General features: G+C 37.6%; 2 protein-coding genes across 2 annotated transcripts in view; both read right to left on the bottom strand.

Moving 5' to 3' along the window:
• Window positions 1–4,397: 4,397 nt before the first annotated feature.
• On the bottom strand, window positions 4,398–17,703 carry helz2a (helicase with zinc finger 2a). Its single transcript, XM_016477572.1, has 20 exons — window positions 17,642–17,703; window positions 16,728–17,326; window positions 16,460–16,643; window positions 16,079–16,189; window positions 15,007–15,127; window positions 14,494–14,869; window positions 13,766–14,407; window positions 11,987–12,776; window positions 11,791–11,866; window positions 8,217–11,691; window positions 7,992–8,080; window positions 7,694–7,837; window positions 7,465–7,605; window positions 7,190–7,334; window positions 6,860–6,976; window positions 6,537–6,729; window positions 6,278–6,412; window positions 5,848–6,057; window positions 5,087–5,240; window positions 4,398–4,781 (listed from the first exon to the last, which is right to left on the bottom strand). The coding sequence occupies exons 2-20, from the start codon at window positions 17,303–17,305 to the stop codon at window positions 4,609–4,611; spliced, it is 7,854 nt and encodes a 2,617-aa protein (XP_016333058.1). The 5' UTR covers window positions 17,306–17,326; window positions 17,642–17,703; the 3' UTR covers window positions 4,398–4,608.
• Window positions 17,704–18,270: 567 nt separating this feature from the next.
• Window positions 18,271–19,632, bottom strand: part of stmn3 (stathmin-like 3) — a 5,217-nt gene continuing 3,855 nt past the window's right edge. The window contains exons 5-6 of the mRNA XM_016477520.1: window positions 18,372–18,563; window positions 18,271–18,279 (exon numbers count right to left, since the gene is read on the bottom strand). Of these exons, the coding sequence (XP_016333006.1) occupies window positions 18,271–18,279; window positions 18,372–18,563 (201 nt within the window). The remainder of the gene's footprint in view (window positions 18,280–18,371; window positions 18,564–19,632) is intronic.

Here is a 19,632-nt window from a genome sequence, read left to right on the forward strand (position 1 = left end):
CTAAACTAATATTCTTATATACATTTTATAAATGTCTGTAATACTAAGTGTCATCAATATTACTAAACGAAGAGCACATAAACTACTTCACATTGATAGCTGGGGTCTTTATACTGTAATTTACAACTAACCCTGTTGAAAAAACCAGCATATGCTGGTTAGGTATGTTTTGACGCTGGGATGCTGGTTTAAACTGGTCCTTTGCTGGTTTAAGCTGGTCCTTTGCTGGTTTAAGCTGGTCCTTTGCTGGTTTAAGCTGGTCCTTTGCCACTTAAACCAGCATCCCAGCGTCAAAACATATCTAACCAGCATATGCTGTTTTTTTCAACAGGGTGGGCTTTGCTCATGAATATTAAACATGTTATGTGAAGCTTGTCCAGCCTTATGGTACATTATATTTCATAAATGTTCAGTTATTCATAAATATTCATTCACCACACCATGTCTGCATGATTCAATTAATATAGTCACACATTATACACTCATTTTATATCATGCTATAGCCATGCTCCTTAGAAGGGTTCATGGCGCAGGGCGCTAAAAACAGCGATGAATTTTCCCGCGCTTTTTATTTTTACCTGTATGGAAATGACTATAACGCAGCGAATCGCTGTGTGAAATGTAATTTGCGTACACAGTTAGATATATTTGTGAGTTTATATGCGTGTTTGTATGTGCTTTACTTTGAAGATGATAATAATACGGTGGTGGTCGTTCATTCTGGTCCAATTTTCAATGACAAAACTAACGTGAGAAACTGAGTAGTAAAGACGATAACACGGCTTGAAGCTGCTATAGCGAGCAGCGCCCTCTGTTGGTCAAAACAAACACCTGTAGACTGTATTATACATATACATACTATATTGTGTATTATTTCACTTTGCGGGCTGTTTTGAAGTTACCGTAAAACTCGGGAACGTCCACCAAAAACCTTAGTCCTTAGTCACGTTAGACGCCATATTGAATTTAATGCGGATGAAAACGCGGCTGTAAGGGATAGACTTACAATCTTTACAATGACATGCACTGTTTAAAAGTTCTAGATCATGTAATTTTCACAACTTCAAATTTTCATCTATCAAAATAGTTTTTTGGCTACAGATTTTTTTTTTGGAAAGACGCTTCATGAGCATTTATTACCACGGATTTATTATAATAAATGTGAAGTAACTGTTTTTTTGGCAAACTGATTACCATTATTATATAACCACAGTTTCACTACAAATACCACGGTCAAACTATAGTTAGTGTAGCAAAACCATGGTTAATTCGTGCCATTGTTTAACTATAGTATCCATGTTTTTTGGTTTTATTTGTAGTAAAACCATGGTTCATTTTTGTAAGGGTTGGTATGTTGATAAACAACAGTACAATCCATTGATCACACTGTACTTCTATCCTGATGCCATACCAATTACGCCGAACACCCTAGTAAATGCGTAGCATGGTGCCAAAAAACACAGAAATGCCCTAGTGGCTTGTAGTATTTATTGAAATATAAGTGGCATTCTTTCTACTTTTTCTTTAGATATATTAATATAAATGCATCATAGTAGCAACATCTGCATGAACAAATACCACACTGGAGTCTAAAAAAATGAAAATCCAGTTTGTGTTATTGAAGTCACAGACATTATCTTTATTCATACATGTAAACACCCACGTTTCTCTCTCTTAAGAGAGCCGTTCACTCACAGCAGGCCTAAACAGTATTCTTCCAGTGACCTGTAATTATTTGATAGATTTTTAGAGCTAACTGCTATTTAGTAAGGTTGTAAGTGCTTCCTAAACAATCAGACATAATATGGGACTAATTTAAAGAGTAAGGCAGGCAGTTTTGGCAGCAGCGGAGGGGCTGGTTTGAATCAGTGGAGGCCCCTCGCTCCAGCTCTGGTTTTAAACTGTTCTTCGTGTTTGTGGAAGTGCGGCTGGCAGTCGACTGCGAGGCCTGCGAGGCAGCGCTGTTTAATTGGGCTTTGTTGTGGAAAGAAATGGGGGTGCACGGTTCACTGTGGTTACATCTGTATAACGGTGGCGACCGGAGCGAAGAGACTCACACATGTATGCATGCACACAAAAACACGCACGACACAGGACGTCTAGTCATAAATGGTCACTAATGAAGCTATGCAGTCAGGTGAATTTATTGAATATTTATTGAATACGCACAGAGCGTGATTCAGTGTTACAACAGGATGATGCGATTGCTTTGTGCGAGCGGATTTTAGCAGCGTATAATTATCACATTTACAAAACAGAGTTTCTGAATAATAAGATGTTGGATTTGCACATGTGACTGTTTGGCCTGCAACTCTCTCATGTCCTGCGGTGACATGCTGTACTCCATTTAAAACGAGCATTTTTATAATTATTGTAAAATTATTATGCAGGCAGTTTTATGAGCTCATTCTGAATATGAAGTATTTGTACTGTTTGTACTTCTCAAGATACTATAGACCTTGTTACTGTTGCCTTTGGCCTGCTTTGGGTTTAAAACACTTGATATTGAGTGACATTATTGCTTTGACTGCACTGAAACTATTGGATGAGAACAAAACTTTGAGCTTGATCTGAATTGAGCTGAAAAATGATACTATTGTCTTGTCTAATGCTTGATGAAGTTTGCATCTTTGATTCTGTTAATTCTTGTAATTTACTTTGAGCTGTTTTAAAACGATCTGTATTATATTAAGTGCTATTAAATGTGACTTGGAATAGAAAACTGTTTGGAAACAATCAATATACTTTATATAAAAAAAGATAAAGATTATTTAAAAAAAAAAAAGGATTTTCTTACTATTTTCATCTTGTTTTGTTTGTTTTTGCTTAAAACAGGAAAAAAAAAAATCTGCCAATGGGATCAGAAAAGTAATCTTAATTCAAAGGGAAAACAAGATTATTTTTCTTGTCCCATTGGCTGATATTTATTCTTGTTTTAAGCAAAAACTCACTGAATTGTGATACTTTTTTACTTAATATCTTACATAATTATGCCTCTTAAGTAAATATATCTTGATTTAAGAATGTTTTAGATATTTTCACTGGAAAACAAGACAAAAATACTAAGAAAATCATTTTTGCAGTTTTTATTTTTATTTTAAATATCATAAATTACTTTTAAATTACTTGGTTAAGAAAACATTGTCAAAACATTAAATGTAAATGATACAATAACTGTAATTATCAAGAAATGGACCATAAAAAGTGGGAACAGACAAGCAAGAGACCATAATGTCCTGCATTTCATCATCATGCATTAGAGAGATTCCACCCCCCTTCCCTATATATCGCTCCTACTTTTCATCCCACATCTTTTCCACACACACACACACACACACACACACACACACACACACACACACACACACAATTCCAAACAAGTCAGTGTAAGACATGCACTACACTTATGCACACAAGCACATGCTCACAGCTACTTGATGCATGTCTTTTATGCAATGCACTGCAAGAAAATGTATTCTCATAATCATTTTGTAGTAAAAATATCCTTCAAAAAAGATGCATTTACTTTAGAATCAATTATTACAATGCATTTAAACTTGTTTTTGTAGAATACTTGTTCATTTAAGTTAATTTTTATCCCATGTATGATATATGTGCAATGCAATGCAATGTCAAGATGTTCTCTCAAAACAAATCTTCATATTTTACACAATTGTGCTTCTCAAGTAATGTCTTTTCTTCACTTATCCACTCTCATCAGTGGTTTCTCTCTCTCTTCTTGCCATGTCTCGTCACACTCCCGCAAAACCACAGCTCTCTTCAGAGTCTTTTCCAAACTAGCCTGGCGTCTGTCTCCCCCTTACTAACACCCCTCTGTGTGTGTGTGTGTGTGTGTGTGCTTGTTACTTTTTTTATGGAGTAATGCAATATTGTAAAATGCATTACTTTTAAAAGTAACTTTCCCCAACACTGATTATAAAATACACTGTAAAAAAAAATCTGTGACATTTACGGTAAAATACCGGCAGCTGTGGTTGCCAGAACTTCACCGTAAAAAATATGGTAGCAACATTTTAGGTTTTACAGATTTAACTTAAATTCACAATAAAATACCGTATTTCATTAACTGATGTAATGTTAATAAACCAACATATTGAAGTACTAACATCTGTTTTGAACCATTGTAATGCACTGATAACCACCAAAAACTGGTGGTGATGAGAAAGTCACACGATGAACCAAAGCTCATCACAAACAGCTTTTCTACGAGCTGAGGAGGACCATACTTATATATAGAAGGTGCACACAGTGTGTATGGTTTAGAAATAATGCAATAAACATTAATTTAACAACATTAGATGTAAGATTAAACCCTAATGTGCACAACTGATAAGAAAAAACTATTTTTTACAGTGTACATAATCTAGGTCAATTTAAAGGAGGTTTAGTGTTATTATAAAGGCATTTAGCTTATACCTGACATAAGATGAAGATAAATGATATATTATACCCTCATAGGACTGAATAATATTCATGCTTAAGAGACAAAAATGACGATGTGTGTGTTATTTTGCATTATTCCAATAACAGGTGTTACGGATCAAATTTTTCACACATTATTGACTCCCACAAGCCTAGATGGCGTAACTAACCAATGATGCACAGGCCTTCTTGTGCCCTGGTAATGCCCACGTTCACTTGGTGTGGGTCCATGATGAATCCAAGTCGGTTTATAATCCAGGATTTGGTTGGTTGTGCTTCTATATCAGGTTTGGGACAAGAGCGCACAGTTGACATGATGACATATTTCCATTCACTTCCTGTGGCCAAACAAACAAAGGAGAAAAGATCAGAAATAATTAATTCAGAAACAATGTCTACATGCCTTTGTCAAATCATACAATCATAAACACAACTTAAGTATGAATGCCTTGTATTTGTGCCTTAAAAACCATTTAAACGATAAAAATTCCTTTTTAAAAGAGAGCTAAATAATGGTTGATTGTAATGTCCTGTCATGGGTCAAGGTTCAGTGTTAAAAGTTTTAGTAAGATTTAAACAAGGTCATGCTTATTGATGTTTAGTGTGCCACTATTGTAAAATGGCATGTTAAAATTGTCATTACCTTGACTTTTCATGATGGTGTTGATTGTGATGTCTCTTATACCCTTATCAATCAGGGACTCCCTAATGTTTGACACTTGAGCATTATATGGCGTGAGAATGGCGATGTCCTTTGTCTTTATTCCAGCCTCAGTCAAAAGAATGGCGATACGCACCTGTTGGAAGATCATCACAATTTGAAATAAACTGATATATAATTTTATAATATATCCTTAGGTGGCATTCTGAATTTAGAACAATAAATTGTTTGTGGCAAAAATGGGCGGGGCTTCGACATTTAAATAATTTCTTTATTTATATATTTTATTTTCTGTACCTAAGACTTTGATGCATCTTCATTAGCTATTACTAACTCGCGTTGTTATGAAAATATACATAGTGGAGTAGCCTCTGAGACAGAAAGTAGTAGAAGCGGTATGTTAAATATAGAAAAAATAGTTCTACAGTCGGGTCAGTGGATGTTTAAGGCTTAGCCCAGATCTCCACGTATATGGAGCCATTCTTTGATTAAATATCAGAGTATTATACTGTATGCTGCGCTATGTAGAAGTTCAGATATCTTAGTTTTATAATCTTAGATAATAGTTCCTTCTCTTACTTTATAAACAAACAAACAAACATAAACTACTGTACAAGCAGCAACCTTCAAAATGAAACAACCCGCAAATGAATTCTCTTGTGTGTAACTTAAAAGGCTATAAAGTTTAATTTAAAGTATAGCCCCAAATCCTTTTTTAATCTACTAAATTACACTTCTCTTACCGCTTCTTCTGCCTCCTCCAAATTTGCTTTTGAATTTTCATTTCCCCGTTCAGTCGAGACCACCAGACTTTTCTCCTTTCCTTCAACATGGCCGAAAACTATGCATGTTTGCCTTGACTTAGTAAGGAAGAGCCTTGGTTTGGGGGATGTTTCAGTTTTTAACTTTCCGTCATAAAACTCCTTAGATGGAAATTCACAAATGTCTTCTTGCTGTAAGAGACAAGATGTGCAATGGAGAAATTTTAATTTGAATTAAGTGAGACTACTGCTTTTTAATTGTTTAGAAAAAAAAATACTATTCATGAATAAAAACTATAACGGAACAGAAGTTTATCTTTCGAAAGCAAACAACAGCATCAGACAGAAATGTTTTATTATACAGTATTAGAGCTATTTATTTTATTATTTAAATAGCTATTTAATTTATTACCATTCTGTACTGAGTGTCAAGCATGAGTGCTTTCTCCATGTAACGTTCGAAAAGAGATTTGCTCATTCCCAATCGCTCCACCACATCACAGTGGACTACAGGTTGCAGCTGCTTATGATCGCCCAGAAGAACAATCTACATGAAATTAGTAGGATATTAAGAACCTAAAAGATCTTTATTCAATGCAAACATAATGAAATGAAAATGCTAATATCCAAATCAGTGTTTGTCTAAAAAGAACATTGCTTTGGAGCCATACCTGCTCAGGCTTGTGAGCCACTAGTGGAATAAAGGCTTCAGGTTCAGTTGCCATGGCACATTCATCGATGATGATCTGTTTGAAGTCGAGGACTTTAGCTAAGGTAGGGTGTGAGGCTGCTGTGCAAGTGCACAAGATGACATCATGCTGCAATAATTCATGTTTTCGAGCCTTTTGGAGGGTGTCTTTGTAGCTTTAAAAAAATTTTTTTTACATTAAATTAGCTTTTAATTTCTATGAAATTGTGTCCAAACAATTTCTAACAAACAAGAAACAATAACACAGAATCAAAAAGAGATTTTTAGTTACTGAGCCATACATACAGTTTTTTTTCTTCGCCAGTAAATTGATCTCCTCTTCTAATTTTCATATCAAAAGCTAATATTTGTGTGGAATATGGGTTGCCATCCTTTCGAATCAGGTGGTGTAGTGCAATGGAACTAATAATACAACAACAACACACATCTGTTAGTGGAAAGCCAGGTTTAGATGTACAGTGCTGTGAAAAGGTTTTTGCCCCCTTCCTGTTTTTTTTTTTTTTTGCATATTTGTCACACTTAAAAGATTCAGATCATCAAAAACACATGCATTTTACATTGGCAGTTAGTATCTACACTCAGATAAGTGACAGATGGACAGTATTTGGCAAATACCTGAGCTCTGTGTTGGGTTTTTCGCCTCTTTTAGAATTGCGTGACAGCTTCAGATTGCATCCTGGGTAAGGAAATTCCAACATCTCCGTCTGATCACTGTAGACTCTGAGAGGTCTAAGTTGATTTTGAAGTTTTAGGAGATGACCTGCAACACATTCATATAGACAGTTTACGTTGCAGTAATCCTTGTTCAGGTAATAAATTGTGCAACTCCTTCTTCACTAGAGGGACCGAACTGACAAAATGGATAATAATTGGCTGTACAGAAAATTTACCTGCAACAACATCAACAGATTTATTTGAGGGGCCACAGTACAGAACAGCTCCCTTCTTCTGTGAATTGGTGGCAGGATGCTGTTGGGTATTCTTGAGCAACCAGTACACAATATGGACACCAACAACAGTTTTTCCAGTCCCTGTGAAAATACACAACAATAATACAATAGGGAAGGAATGGCAATTACAATAGCCTAGGGCCAAAGAAAGTCAGAAAATATTTCTCACCTGGTGGTCCTTGGATAAGAGTGAATGGGTTGGTCAGTGCTTCTCTTATAGCTTTGCACTGACTGTTGTTTAGATGGGAAAACCCAGAAGGGAGATAATTTTCAATCTCAAATCTGGCTGTCGTCTGCCTTGAAATGTTGCATCCTTTGAGGAAATACAGTGTTAAATAAAGTAAAACTGCATTTGAAGAGATAATTAAAAAAAAAGATGGCTAGTAAATCATTAGTTTTGATAGCAGAGCTTGACATATAGATATGCAAAACATTATAATGAGGCAGTAAAAGTCAAACTGTTGTACCTCCTTCAGAGTTGATTTTCCTGCCCATGGCGATATTTTTTACGAGTTTGTTGGCTTTGGTTAGACTGCTAATTGCGTCCTCTTTGCGCCTGCAGATAAAATAAAAAAAGCATAACAATTAATGAAGCATACATATATTGTTTGAAGATGTGATCATAATCTAAGGATACACATAAAACTATACAGTTTTTAATAAGCTATAGTGTCTATCATTTGTAGTCTTACACATCTGGCAGAAGCTTTGGAATCAGCTCCAGAGTAAATCTTGTCCTCTCGCAGAATATGGCTTCTGGAATATTTGTCATAGGCATGTGGTTAATCTGAAAATCAATTTGTAAATTCTTTGGTTCTTTGGAGTCAGTTTCTTCAACTTCTGTAATTATGGCATGGGCCACCCAAGTGATAGAAGGAATATCCATGAGAGCTGTGCACTGAGAGTTTTCCAGAAAGGGACTACTCTGACTTTGGTGAATCTTAGTTCGAATGCAGAGGAAACTGTTCCTAAGGTCACATTCAACAGACCACTGAGATTTTTTGTCAAGCGGAAGGAGAAAAAAACCCTCATGCGTCTTTTGAGGAGAGGTTTTCCATTTCAAGACTGCATCTTCAATAATAATACTCTCATTTTCAGACACAGCATTGGAGGCTGACTCCATTTCACTCAAAGGTTTCCATATTGCCTGATAATCCATGTACGAGTTGTATGTATTCCTTGATGAGTGGAATGCATATTTTGAAAAACTCTTGATTGGATCTTTCACATGCTGCAAACAAATCTCAAATTTTGGATGCACAACAAACAGCTGAATTGCTGGTGTCATTAATCCTCGAGCAGTGGCTGTACCTAGCTGCACCTCGACTGCCTCACCTTGCTTTATTCTCAGCGACAGTTCGGCATAATGCTCAGCATGCATGGGATCAAATTTTTCTGAACTTTTAGCATTTCTCAGTCTTTCCTGGAATTGTCTTGCATGGACTCTTGAGCTGATGTCAAGCTTCTCAATCAGGGGAAACAATATGTCCCAATTTTCCTCTCTAAGAGCAGCTGCTAGGCATTTCCAGGTCTTTGTAGAGACATAGGCCATGACTGAGTTTGGATTTTGTTGTTTCACTTCAGCAAGGATGTGAGGATTGGAAAATGAATATATCCTTCGCACCCATTTCAAGATCATGCAGTTGTTTGCTTCATCAAACTCTGGTTGATCTGCCAACTGAAGATCCCTGTACATAATGTCTAAGTTTTCTGATATAGAGGTTCTGTTAAGTGGGAAGGATAATCTGAAGTTTGTCCCTGACGGATTGAGTTCCACAATGTATGCCACCTTCTTTTCGCTTTGGGTTGAGAGTTTTAATGCAAAATGTAGAGCATTCGCTTTCCTCTCATATGCTGACTGTTGGTCATTTTTCCTGGAAAATTCCATACAAGACAGGTCAATGTCATGAGCTGTGTACCTAACATTGGTCTTGTCAATCACAGAATGAAGAAGGCGCTGCACAATAACATCTATATATCGGCGGACTGGAGATGAGGCCCAAGTATAGCTGTCAAGGTCTAAATCATAGTGCCCAATTCTTGAGACATGTGTCGAGTTTGATCGCAGAATACATGCCTTGTGACACAGTCTCCTAAATGCAGTAGCAAAAGGAAGAAGTTGGGGGTGAATCTCATCAGTTGCAATGAAGTCAATTATTTTGTAGATATTTTTCTGCTCTGCTGCTGTCTTCAAGCATCTCAAAACAGATTTTAATATGGGGATGGTTTCAGAATCAGAAATCTCAGCCTGAGGGTTTGGCATGGCTGTGTGGTGGATCAAGCCTTGGTTATTCAGTTCATGAGACACGTATACACTCTCAGGAGCTCTACTTGAGAAGCGAACAGACAGTGGAATCAAGGAAGCATTTTTGTCAAAAAGGTCAATAAGCTTTTCCCTTTTTGGCCTGTCCTGGCATCTCAGTGGAGTTAAGCTCCTTGTTGTTTCATCAGACAGAAGGCGTTCAGCAACTGTGTGGTTAAACATGATCATCAGCTCTTCCACCATTAGGTGAGATCGCCTTCTTCCAAGAGTCACGTCCTCGTCTGGCATTTTGTAGCACCAGTCTTCCTGTTTTCTGTATTTCCTGTGAACCTCAGCAAAGTTCCATGCTTTCAAAAGGCACATTTCAAGCAGGTCATAATGCTGACGATTGTTTTCAAGGATATCCTCAGCTTCATCATATGAAAATTTCCTCTTGGAGTGAATGACAGACTTGCAAACTAATCTTTTCTTTATGCAGTTTGTCTTAGTATCCACTTGTATTATCAAGGAGATTGCTCGTCTGTCATGGTTAGGAATCAAACTGAAGAAATTGGCACTCAGTTCTTTAGGGAACATGTTTATTGGCTCCTTTCCACATGGATAGAATGAAGTACACAGCAGTTTTGCATATTTGTCCAGTTCACTGCCTTTAGCCAGAAAGCTAGCAACGTCAGAAATGTGAACTCCTATTTCATAGCACTCACCTAAATCCATTACACTGATTGCATCATCAAGGTCTTGTGAATCGGCAGGATCAATGGTGAATGTTGGGAGCATGCGAAAATCTCTTCGCCCGTCTTCAAATAAATTAAGACTTTGAAAGTCTTGCATCTGTGTTTCTAAAGATGAAGAAAGTGTCCTTCTCAACTGAAACTCTATGTTGAGTACATTCAATCCATCATCCAAACTTGTTATTTCTGGAAACAGCCCCACAGCAATGCCCAAGGGATAATGGCAAAACTTCCTCCACTTAAGGACTTTGACAACAAAGAGATATTTTCTGTGTCTCTCCTCATTTATTTTGATAAATTTCTCTATTTTGAGGTTCTTAGGATTTCTTACAGCAATGTGGTTTGGTTTGTCTTTCCAGAAGGGTGTGTAGATTTTGGAGATGCATTTGTTGATAGGCGTCATCACTTGACTGTCATGTCTTTCAAGGGTGCAGACAAATTCTTTGACAGTATCCGCACTTTCCAGGATGTTGATTACTTTCCCCGTAGGAGGATTTGATATCTCACTCAGGATCTCCACTGTTACCTTGTCTCCAGGGAATGCCTGTCCAATGTTTTTTCTGCCCTTGATCTCGATTCTTATGGAGGGCTCGTCAAGTGGTTTAGCATAAGCTCGATCAAAATAATCCATGACCAGCTCACAGTGTTTATGTGTTGTAGAGTTAGTAAACAATTGCTCTTCATCTACTTCTGCAATTTGATTGCTAACACTACTGATAAATTGCTCATGTTGAAAAACTGGAAACAAGCCTTCCTCTGTCAATGCAACGTTGATGTCTTTGCTCTCATCAAGAAGCTCTTGAAGTATTGGGTCTTCTAGGTCTGATATTTCAGATGTAGTTGATTCACTATCGCTGCTCTCTTCATCCTCACTTCTGCAGAGCTCAGATATCTCAAGGAGATCTTGTTTCAAAGAATCCAAGGTAACGTTATGGGCACTTCCCTTGTTGATGCAATCCTCTATGTACGATCTCCATAGTCTCCAGCATGTACCGAACTGATGGCAAGAAAGTGCAGCTGCATCTCCAACAACAAATATTTGAGATTGGGCTCTTGTCATAACTGTGTTCAGCACTCGCATGTCATTGAAAAACTCAAGACAGGTCCGGTCCGTCTCCAATAAACTGTCCTTGGTGTGCACAGTGGAAATCACTATTACTCTGAACTGTTTTCCTGAAAAATATGAGGAAAGGCAGTATGCTCTGTAAATCACATGCATCAATACTAGTGTGTTTGGCATAATATTACATTTGAGTAATGCATCATTTTTACCTTGCACATTTTCTGCATTCTCCACAGTGAAACGGGGCAGTCTAAGCTGACGCAGTCTTTGCCTTATTTCCAACACCTGAAACACAAAAGATGCAAAAGCATCTGGTATAAACACACTGACATGAATTTGATACAATAACAGGATGCCATTAATAAAATCATAATATAAATCGGTAAATATCTATAGGTTTGATACCTGTCTGCCTTGAGATAGGACACAGACTGATTCTGGATCTTTATCACCCCACTCTTGTGGCCATTCCTCCATTATTCCTTGCACAATGTCAACGACACTTAGAATTTGTTCTGCATTGAACCAGGACATGCTTGTTGGGTCCAAACAGCATTCTCCTCTTACATGATGGATCTGCAATGCATGTTGGTGTGGATGAGGAGGCACATCCCCTCTAGCCTTGATCACATCACTCTTTCCCACATAAAAATGTGTTGATACAAAATCCACAATGTCCTTTGTGGAACGGTAGTTTTCATTGAAAATGATTCGGCTTTGTTTGGCCATGTCACCGTTTTCAGCTTGGTAGTAATAGAAGAGGCGATTGAGCAGGGTTTGTTCTGAGCATTTGTCTTGTTTCACAGAGAAGAGCTTGGGTCCCATCTGCATGTGATCTCCTGCTAAAACAACACGTGTATTTTTACCTGCTAAGCCCAGTGCCATAAGAGCCTCACACTCCAACATCTGAGAAGCTTCATCGATCAGAATGTGGCTGAAGTAGTTTTCAGGCAGCTTCATGTCATGGAAGAAATGTGCTAGGGAAGTTGTTGTTATGACGATTCTTGCGGAATCTAAAACAGCTTTATCAGGAAACTCAAAATGAGTGCCATCTCTGGATAAATGGCAGTACTGTAGAGTGATGCGATCAGTGGATCTGGGATTGCTTTCCTTTGCCTTGATTCTCAAAGGTTTGGCTTCATGATGAACAGTTGCATAGTCATGAAAATGACCATTTACATAAAGATCAGCAGAACTGTATCAAGAAAAAAAGAGAAACAACTGTAGCTTACAATGACTGCATTAAGCAATTAAATTAGCAGACAAAGTCCAAAATTCCAAAATGACACTGCCTTCAAGGTACGCATTTGATCTGTTTATGCATTCTCTGGTAATCAGTTCCATGATCTTGCCGTTGCTTGCACCATGCTCTACTGTTTGTGCGGGAGGAATGCAATTTAAAAACAAATGTATAAAGGCCATTTCACTGTTGATAGGATCAGCACGTTGTGTTTTGGATGTTGGTGTGCCATTGTCGCCACAAGGCTTTTTAACTGTGCTAGGCCAGAAACAAATGCACTAACCAGCATAGAGATTCATGTTATTCTGAGCTGGAATATATTTTCTGGAATTGCATTTACACAGACAATTTAATGCAGGACATGAATACATTTAACCTGCAGTTACAAATGCATAATTAATGTTTTGATGTAAAACAAAACAAGTTGAATACTGATATTTGAAATGATTTGGGGGGGGGAATGGAAAATATACTTTAAATATAAAACCTAAAATAATTTGTTCAATCGGCTTATTGATTCAGTAACAAAACACCATTGTGTGTCTAAAATGTAAGTCACTTAATGTTAACTTCTTTTTATTGAGCTGTTCATCGAATCAATATCACATTTGCAATTGTGCTGATATTTCGAGAAATACATCACTCTTCGTGTGATATTAACTATATCAGATGAGATAAATATAAAAGACATAAAAGTCATATGGGGGCATTAAATATTTTAATGTATGCATGCACATGTATGCATGCACTCTCTGGGTGTGTTTTTGTTTGGTTTTTGCGATATACTTGATAATGTCAAATCGCATATCAATTAAACAACAATTACGATATTATTGTAGACGACATATATACCGCACACCCCTATTCTGAGCTGGTTGTTTCAGGAGGATGACCTACTTCTGTGGAGCAATACTCTGAAGTGCCAATGAATTGTGATGCCTTACCTGTTTGTGTGTGTGCAAATCAAGATTTTGTTTTGTGGTTGCTGCACAAGAACCTGGGCCATCTTTGCAAGGGTTCGAGTTTTCCCTGTTCCAAAAGGTCCATATATCAACAACGGTGGGATGCTCCTTCTGTTGTCTGTTACACTCATAACAAAGTTCATTGCTGCTTGCTGCTTCTCGTTTAACTGTTCTGTATCTGACTGGGAAGAAATACAGAAGTTGCTGTTTTTCAGATCAGGTAAGACTTTGTCTAAGTTGGGGAGATCATCAATGGCTTTGTGCATTTCGCAGAACCATAGACGATTTAGTTGGAAATGGACTTCCATCTCACACTGCTGTCCTTTTTGCAGATTCAGATCAGTGCAGCATTCTTTGGAAAGCTGCAAAATTGCTTGTGTCTCAGTGGCAGCATCTTTCAGAAATTCGGCCTCATAAGTATGCCCAAGGTAATCATTATTTTTCACAACACGAACAAGAGATCTGATAGCATGTCTTTTCACTATGAAACCTTGAGGAGTATCAGGAGTGAGTGGGTGAGACAGAGGCACAGCAGCAAGAAGAGCCTCGGGATAAGCACATTTCAATCCAAACCTGTCATCAGACAGGTATTTTTCCAACTGCGCTGTCCCTCGTAGATTCAGACTGGAAATATTTTTGGGACAGAGAGAGTACATTAGAATTGTTATAAATTGTCAAGTATTTGGCTTAGACCTAAGAAATATAAATACCTGCTAAGCAGTTCACCTTCTACCTTTTCCTCCTGATATAAAAAATTGTGCATGTTGTGTTTGTAATTCTCACGGTTAATTGGACTGTTCATCTGATCTATCACGATGAGCTGGTATCTGTTTAGCAGCTCTCTCTCTGCCTCTTCTCTTTTAACAAAAGGAATGATTTTCAGGCTTTCCTTATTCCAGGGCTCAAGATTCCTGACAGTCTCTTGTTTTTCTAGTGGAAACTCTGGTTCTGGGCTCTTACATTCATCCTCGCCAACTCTGACCTTGAGTTTCTGACGCAGTATGGGTCTCGTGTTGAAGTCAAACACTACCCATTGCTCATAAAGGCCTGCTTGGTCAGATTTGAAGGACACTGGGATTTCATACTCTGCAGAAACAAATCACAATAACTTAGTTGAAAATAATTAGTGAGCTTGGCAGTTAAATAATTACTGACTTAATACATTTAGTAAAAGCATGCCGAAGGTTTCTTTCTGGGTTTTGTAAGAAATATTAAGTCTTCACCTGTTTGGTTCTTTTTAAACCAATCACTATTGGAATATGACCGTTCCTCATCGGGGTCTTTGCTGAGGCTGAATTTCGCCCCCAGTTCCCGTTTGAGTAAAGCAATCACTTCTAGAGGATCCTGGAAGGTTTTTAGTTAAATTGAAAGTACAGATTAATGCCATTGAAGATGTTGCTATCCTACACTACTAACACATTTACAGCTGTCTAAACATGTTTAGAAATGCACATAGGCATCACACATTTATCCCACCATATAGACAACATATGCACTTTGGTACAAAACATTTGCTAACACTTTTGTGCTTATGTGCTTGTGTGCTTACAACAAGAACTTGTAACCTTTTTCAAGGATGCCTTGAATCTTTTTTTATGTCACTTAGGGACTTAAGGATTTTGACTTCCTCAAGGTTCATTGATCATTTAGCTAAGTACAAAACACTGCTTTGGTATATCAAAATTATGAGTGGAACTAGTGCTTGGCGGTATACCGGTTCATACCGAATACCGGTGTTTATTTTTGTTATGATATGAATTTTTAAAATACCGCAATACCGGTGTATGTTGCTTAAACAACGTTCGGAACGCGACACTGTTTGAAAGGGGCCCCTTTTCACTGTTGCACTGTGGTGAGGGAACAGCTGTATGTGTTACTAAGCGTGAAAGTTCCGAAACTGAAGCTGTAGAACTAATAGAACGTGATGACACAGAAGAACTCATCCACAATATCCACATTGACCGCCACAAATATCTAGCTCTCCCTGCCATCAGCTCCTGCGTCTTTAGCACTAGATTTAGCAACTTTCAGACCCTTTTAGCGGCTTTTTTCCATAGAATGTTCATACTGACAAACCTAGTGACTTTTTTGGATAAACCTTAGCTATGGTTCAGTTGGAAGATTTTGAAAAATACCGTGATATAAATTTTTGGTCATACCGCCAAGCACTAAGTGGAACCCCATTATTCTTGAAACTAATTGTAAGTGTATAGTATCATTAGAATCTGTTCCTACTATACTGTAACTAAAACAACCCTATCAAACAAACGTTCGTATATCTGTTAATGTACAAACCTTAGAAATAATGGTAAAATTCCATGTACATTGTATTCCCTTTTTCCTTACATAGACACTGTCTAAATCTGGGTCACAGGTGATAAAAACATCAGGAAGGGTGTCGCTGACCTGCAGGAATATAGTTATGACGTTGTAAAAAGTAAATATGTACAATAATAATCAAGCTTTGGTTGTAAATATATAAATTAAAAATTAACATGGGCCAATAAAATTAATTTATCATATATAACACATTAATTAAATACAAGAAGCTAAATTAAATGCAAGTAGCAATGCAAAGTGTCAAAGATCAGAGGTACAACTGTCAACATTTGGGATACTGTCCCAGAGCTTTACTCACTGTGCCACGAATGATGTTAAATATTGTTCATTACTTACAATCATTTTCTTGTCGTTGCTGTGTCTGTATTCATCCAAAAGACTGTCCTGATATGACAGTAGGCCCATCTCGTCTACATCCCTGGCTCTTTTCCGTGAAGCCTTGATTCTTTTTTGCCATTCACGAAGTTCCTCTTGACTGTGTGCCTTTGTGCAGTTATCACCATACTCGCATAGCAGGGATCTATGGGAGAACGTTTTATAGGCGTCTTTAACTTACTTTGACACAAGCAAACATCTAATGCCATGTCACACTTCATATAAATACCTTTCACACAATTTCAGGTCCTTGTATGTTGGTGGTGGATCACGGTACTTCCAAGTCTGAGAGGTATCTTCAAAAATCAGTCTCCTGTGCTTCACAGTGAAACAGTGGTTCATCAGATCCTCATCATTTGGGATGTGGACCTGGCACAATGTGCAGTCAAACGGTCCTCGTCTCTCTTGAGACTTTGACTGCGGTGTCCTTTGGTTTTGTTTTATCATTTTCACAAGTGTAGGAATTGTCAGGGTTTTATTCTTCATGATGTTCCACAGTGCTGCTTCTTCCGAGCTCCTAGCATAGGTACATTTCCTTCCATGCTGTGTGCATCCATTTTCTTCAGTGAAGTACCAGCAAACAACATATTTGGAAGGTCTGGGGAAGCCTGGCAGGGGGGCAACGGGCCTCCACAATGAATTGCTACCTTTCTGCTTGACCAGTAAGATGTCTTCTGAGCAGTTATGGATGATCTCCTTATAGGAGTATGAAATCTCATTGAGTTTTTTACAGCACTTATTACATCTGACACACAGCTTGTATGACTCCAATGTTTGAAGATTATGATGATTTCCTGCAAAAGCCATGATTTAAGGGACATGGAATTCCTGCAAATAGAAATAGTTTGCAATTAGAGGTTTTCACTACTTGCATTTACAACTTATTTTTTTGTTATTGTATATATTTTTGTTCCCTTAAGATTTTCCTATTGGTTTTTTATAATGGGGTTTTTCAAAATATGAGCAAAACAAGGTCTGTGATAAATATAAATTGACAATACTTTGACGTTTTGCTCTACAACTTAATGTTTGTACACTGTAAAAAAAAAATCCGTAAAATTTACGGTAAAAAACCGGCAGCTCTGGTTGCCGGAATTTTACCGTAAGCATTTAAGGATATAAACTACAGATTAAAGTAAACACCTATAACGACGATTTCAGATCACCTTCTCTTAAAGGAAGAGTTCACCCAAAATGAGATTATGTAATGATTTCCATGTATGGAATTCTTTCATCTGTGTAACACAAAAGTCAGAATGAGAAGCTTAGACACAGTTCACCTTTGAGTGTACGGACAATAATTAAAGCTGCCAGCTTTTGAATGCCACAGATGATTATGTAATTTTATGATCTTTTTAATAAAGCTTCATTAACTATTTTATACTGAATAATAAGCTGTTCATAAAAGAATCACGTCATGCATATTTGAAGCGTAAATATTTATTCTACCACCTGACCACTCCCTTTCAGTGCCATCTTGAGTAAAGTTATGTAAAGTTTGCACAAACAAAACAGGTTTACATTATGGCTGCATGCCCTGCTGTGCCTTATAGTTCTGCCTCTGACTGCAGGACTCAGGAATGTCATGATTGTGTGTACTTTTAAATGTGTTTTCAGATCCACCTACCGACAAAAACACAGGTAAACAAACAAATGCATAATGTAAAATGGATTCAGTTTGCCACTGATTTTGGCAAACTGCTTCACAACACAATTTTAAGGAGGCTTTTTCAACGGGACATTGGTGGCTGAGGATGACCGAGCATCTATACTCATATTTCCTATGGAATAATACACTGAAGAATCATTCTCAATAGAACCAGGAACTTGTATTTCATGTCAAATTCATGAAAGACAAACCAGACAGACTCACCTTCTCTCTCAGACGCTGCTTGAGAGCACTGAGACGGGCCATGCGATTTTCTTGGATCAGCTCCATCTTGTGGTTGAGCTTCTCCTCGGTCATCTTGCTGTAGTTGTTGTTGACCTCCTGGGCCTTGTTGAGCACCTCCTTCTCACGTTCCCGTTTCTCCGCCAACTGCATCAGCACCTGCTTCTCCTGAGACTACAGAAAGTAGTGCAGAAAGGTGATGACAAGTGTAATGTGAGACTTCTCTGACATTCAATAAGTGCAGAGGAGAGAAGCCAGAAAGTGGGAAAAAGTCTTGGAAACAGACAAGTAAAAAGAGGTGCTATCAGATGGCAATACTATGATAGTAATGGATTACCATATTCATATCCTATGGTATCTACATGCTACATGGTAAAATCTTTTAAAAATAATGGTTCCAAAAGGGAGTTTTCGCAGCGACGCCATTGAAGAACCATTTTTGAACATTTTCAGTGAACAGTTCTTAAAAGGACCACTTTCTCTTAGTGTCAAGAACATTTTTTTAAACTCTAAACTTCTTCCATTACAAAGAACCTTTAGTACAGTGGAAATGGAAGAACCATAAAAGAACCTTTCTGAGAAAAGTTCTTGAAAGAACCATTTTTTTATGTTAGTGAGAAGAACATTTTAATAATCTAAAGAACCTTTTTCCATTATGAAGAACGTTTTGTGCAGTGGAAAGGCTACATGGAAGGAAACATCAATGCCAATAAACAACCTTTCATTTTTAGAGTGTTAAGGTCCCTTGCACACCGAGTCTGAAATTTTCGCACGTAAAAAAAAAAATACAACCTCGCGTAGTGTTAATTTCGTTAATGAAGACTATGACGAAAAATGTTCGTTGACGAGCTTTTCTCCCATGACTAAGACGAGACGACTATAAGGTCAATAAACGATAACTAAGACTATATCAACATGCAATTTTGTTGACGAAATAAGACGAGACTAAAATGTATTTAAAAAGAGAAAAACTTTACCAAAAACTTATTACAAAAGTTTATTGCAGACTGCTCTACATGCCTCTACTACGCGAGCTTTCATGAGTGCAGTTGCCAGATATCAAGAGTTCTAATCCCCGAATCAGAGCTTCGCTGTTAAATTCATACATTTTCTGCCCGTTGTGTTTTGCTTATTTTAAGCAATCTGGCAACCATGCGCATGCACTCGCTCCTCATTGCGGAAGCACCGCCGCAGATGATCTAAAAACACAAACAAACAAGCTGGAGTTTAGTGATCAAAAGGG

Source organism: Sinocyclocheilus anshuiensis, unplaced genomic scaffold (assembly GCF_001515605.1).
Source record: "Sinocyclocheilus anshuiensis isolate Anshui unplaced genomic scaffold, SAMN03320099.WGS_v1.1 scaffold1632, whole genome shotgun sequence".
In the NCBI taxonomy this organism is placed as follows: Eukaryota; Metazoa; Chordata; class Actinopteri; order Cypriniformes; family Cyprinidae; genus Sinocyclocheilus; species Sinocyclocheilus anshuiensis.

Coding starts and splice junctions, on each gene's coding strand:
- helz2a (XM_016477572.1), bottom strand. CDS start 17,305: ATGGCTTTTGCAGGAAATCATCATAATCTTCAAACATTGGAGTCATAC. Junction 14,870..15,006: donor GTTTAAAAAGAACCAAACAG/GTGAAGACTTAA, acceptor TTGTTTCTGCAG/AGTATGAAATCCCAGTGTCC. Junction 6,058..6,277: donor TTGACACTCAGTACAGAATG/GTAATAAATTAA, acceptor TGTCTCTTACAG/CAAGAAGACATTTGTGAATT.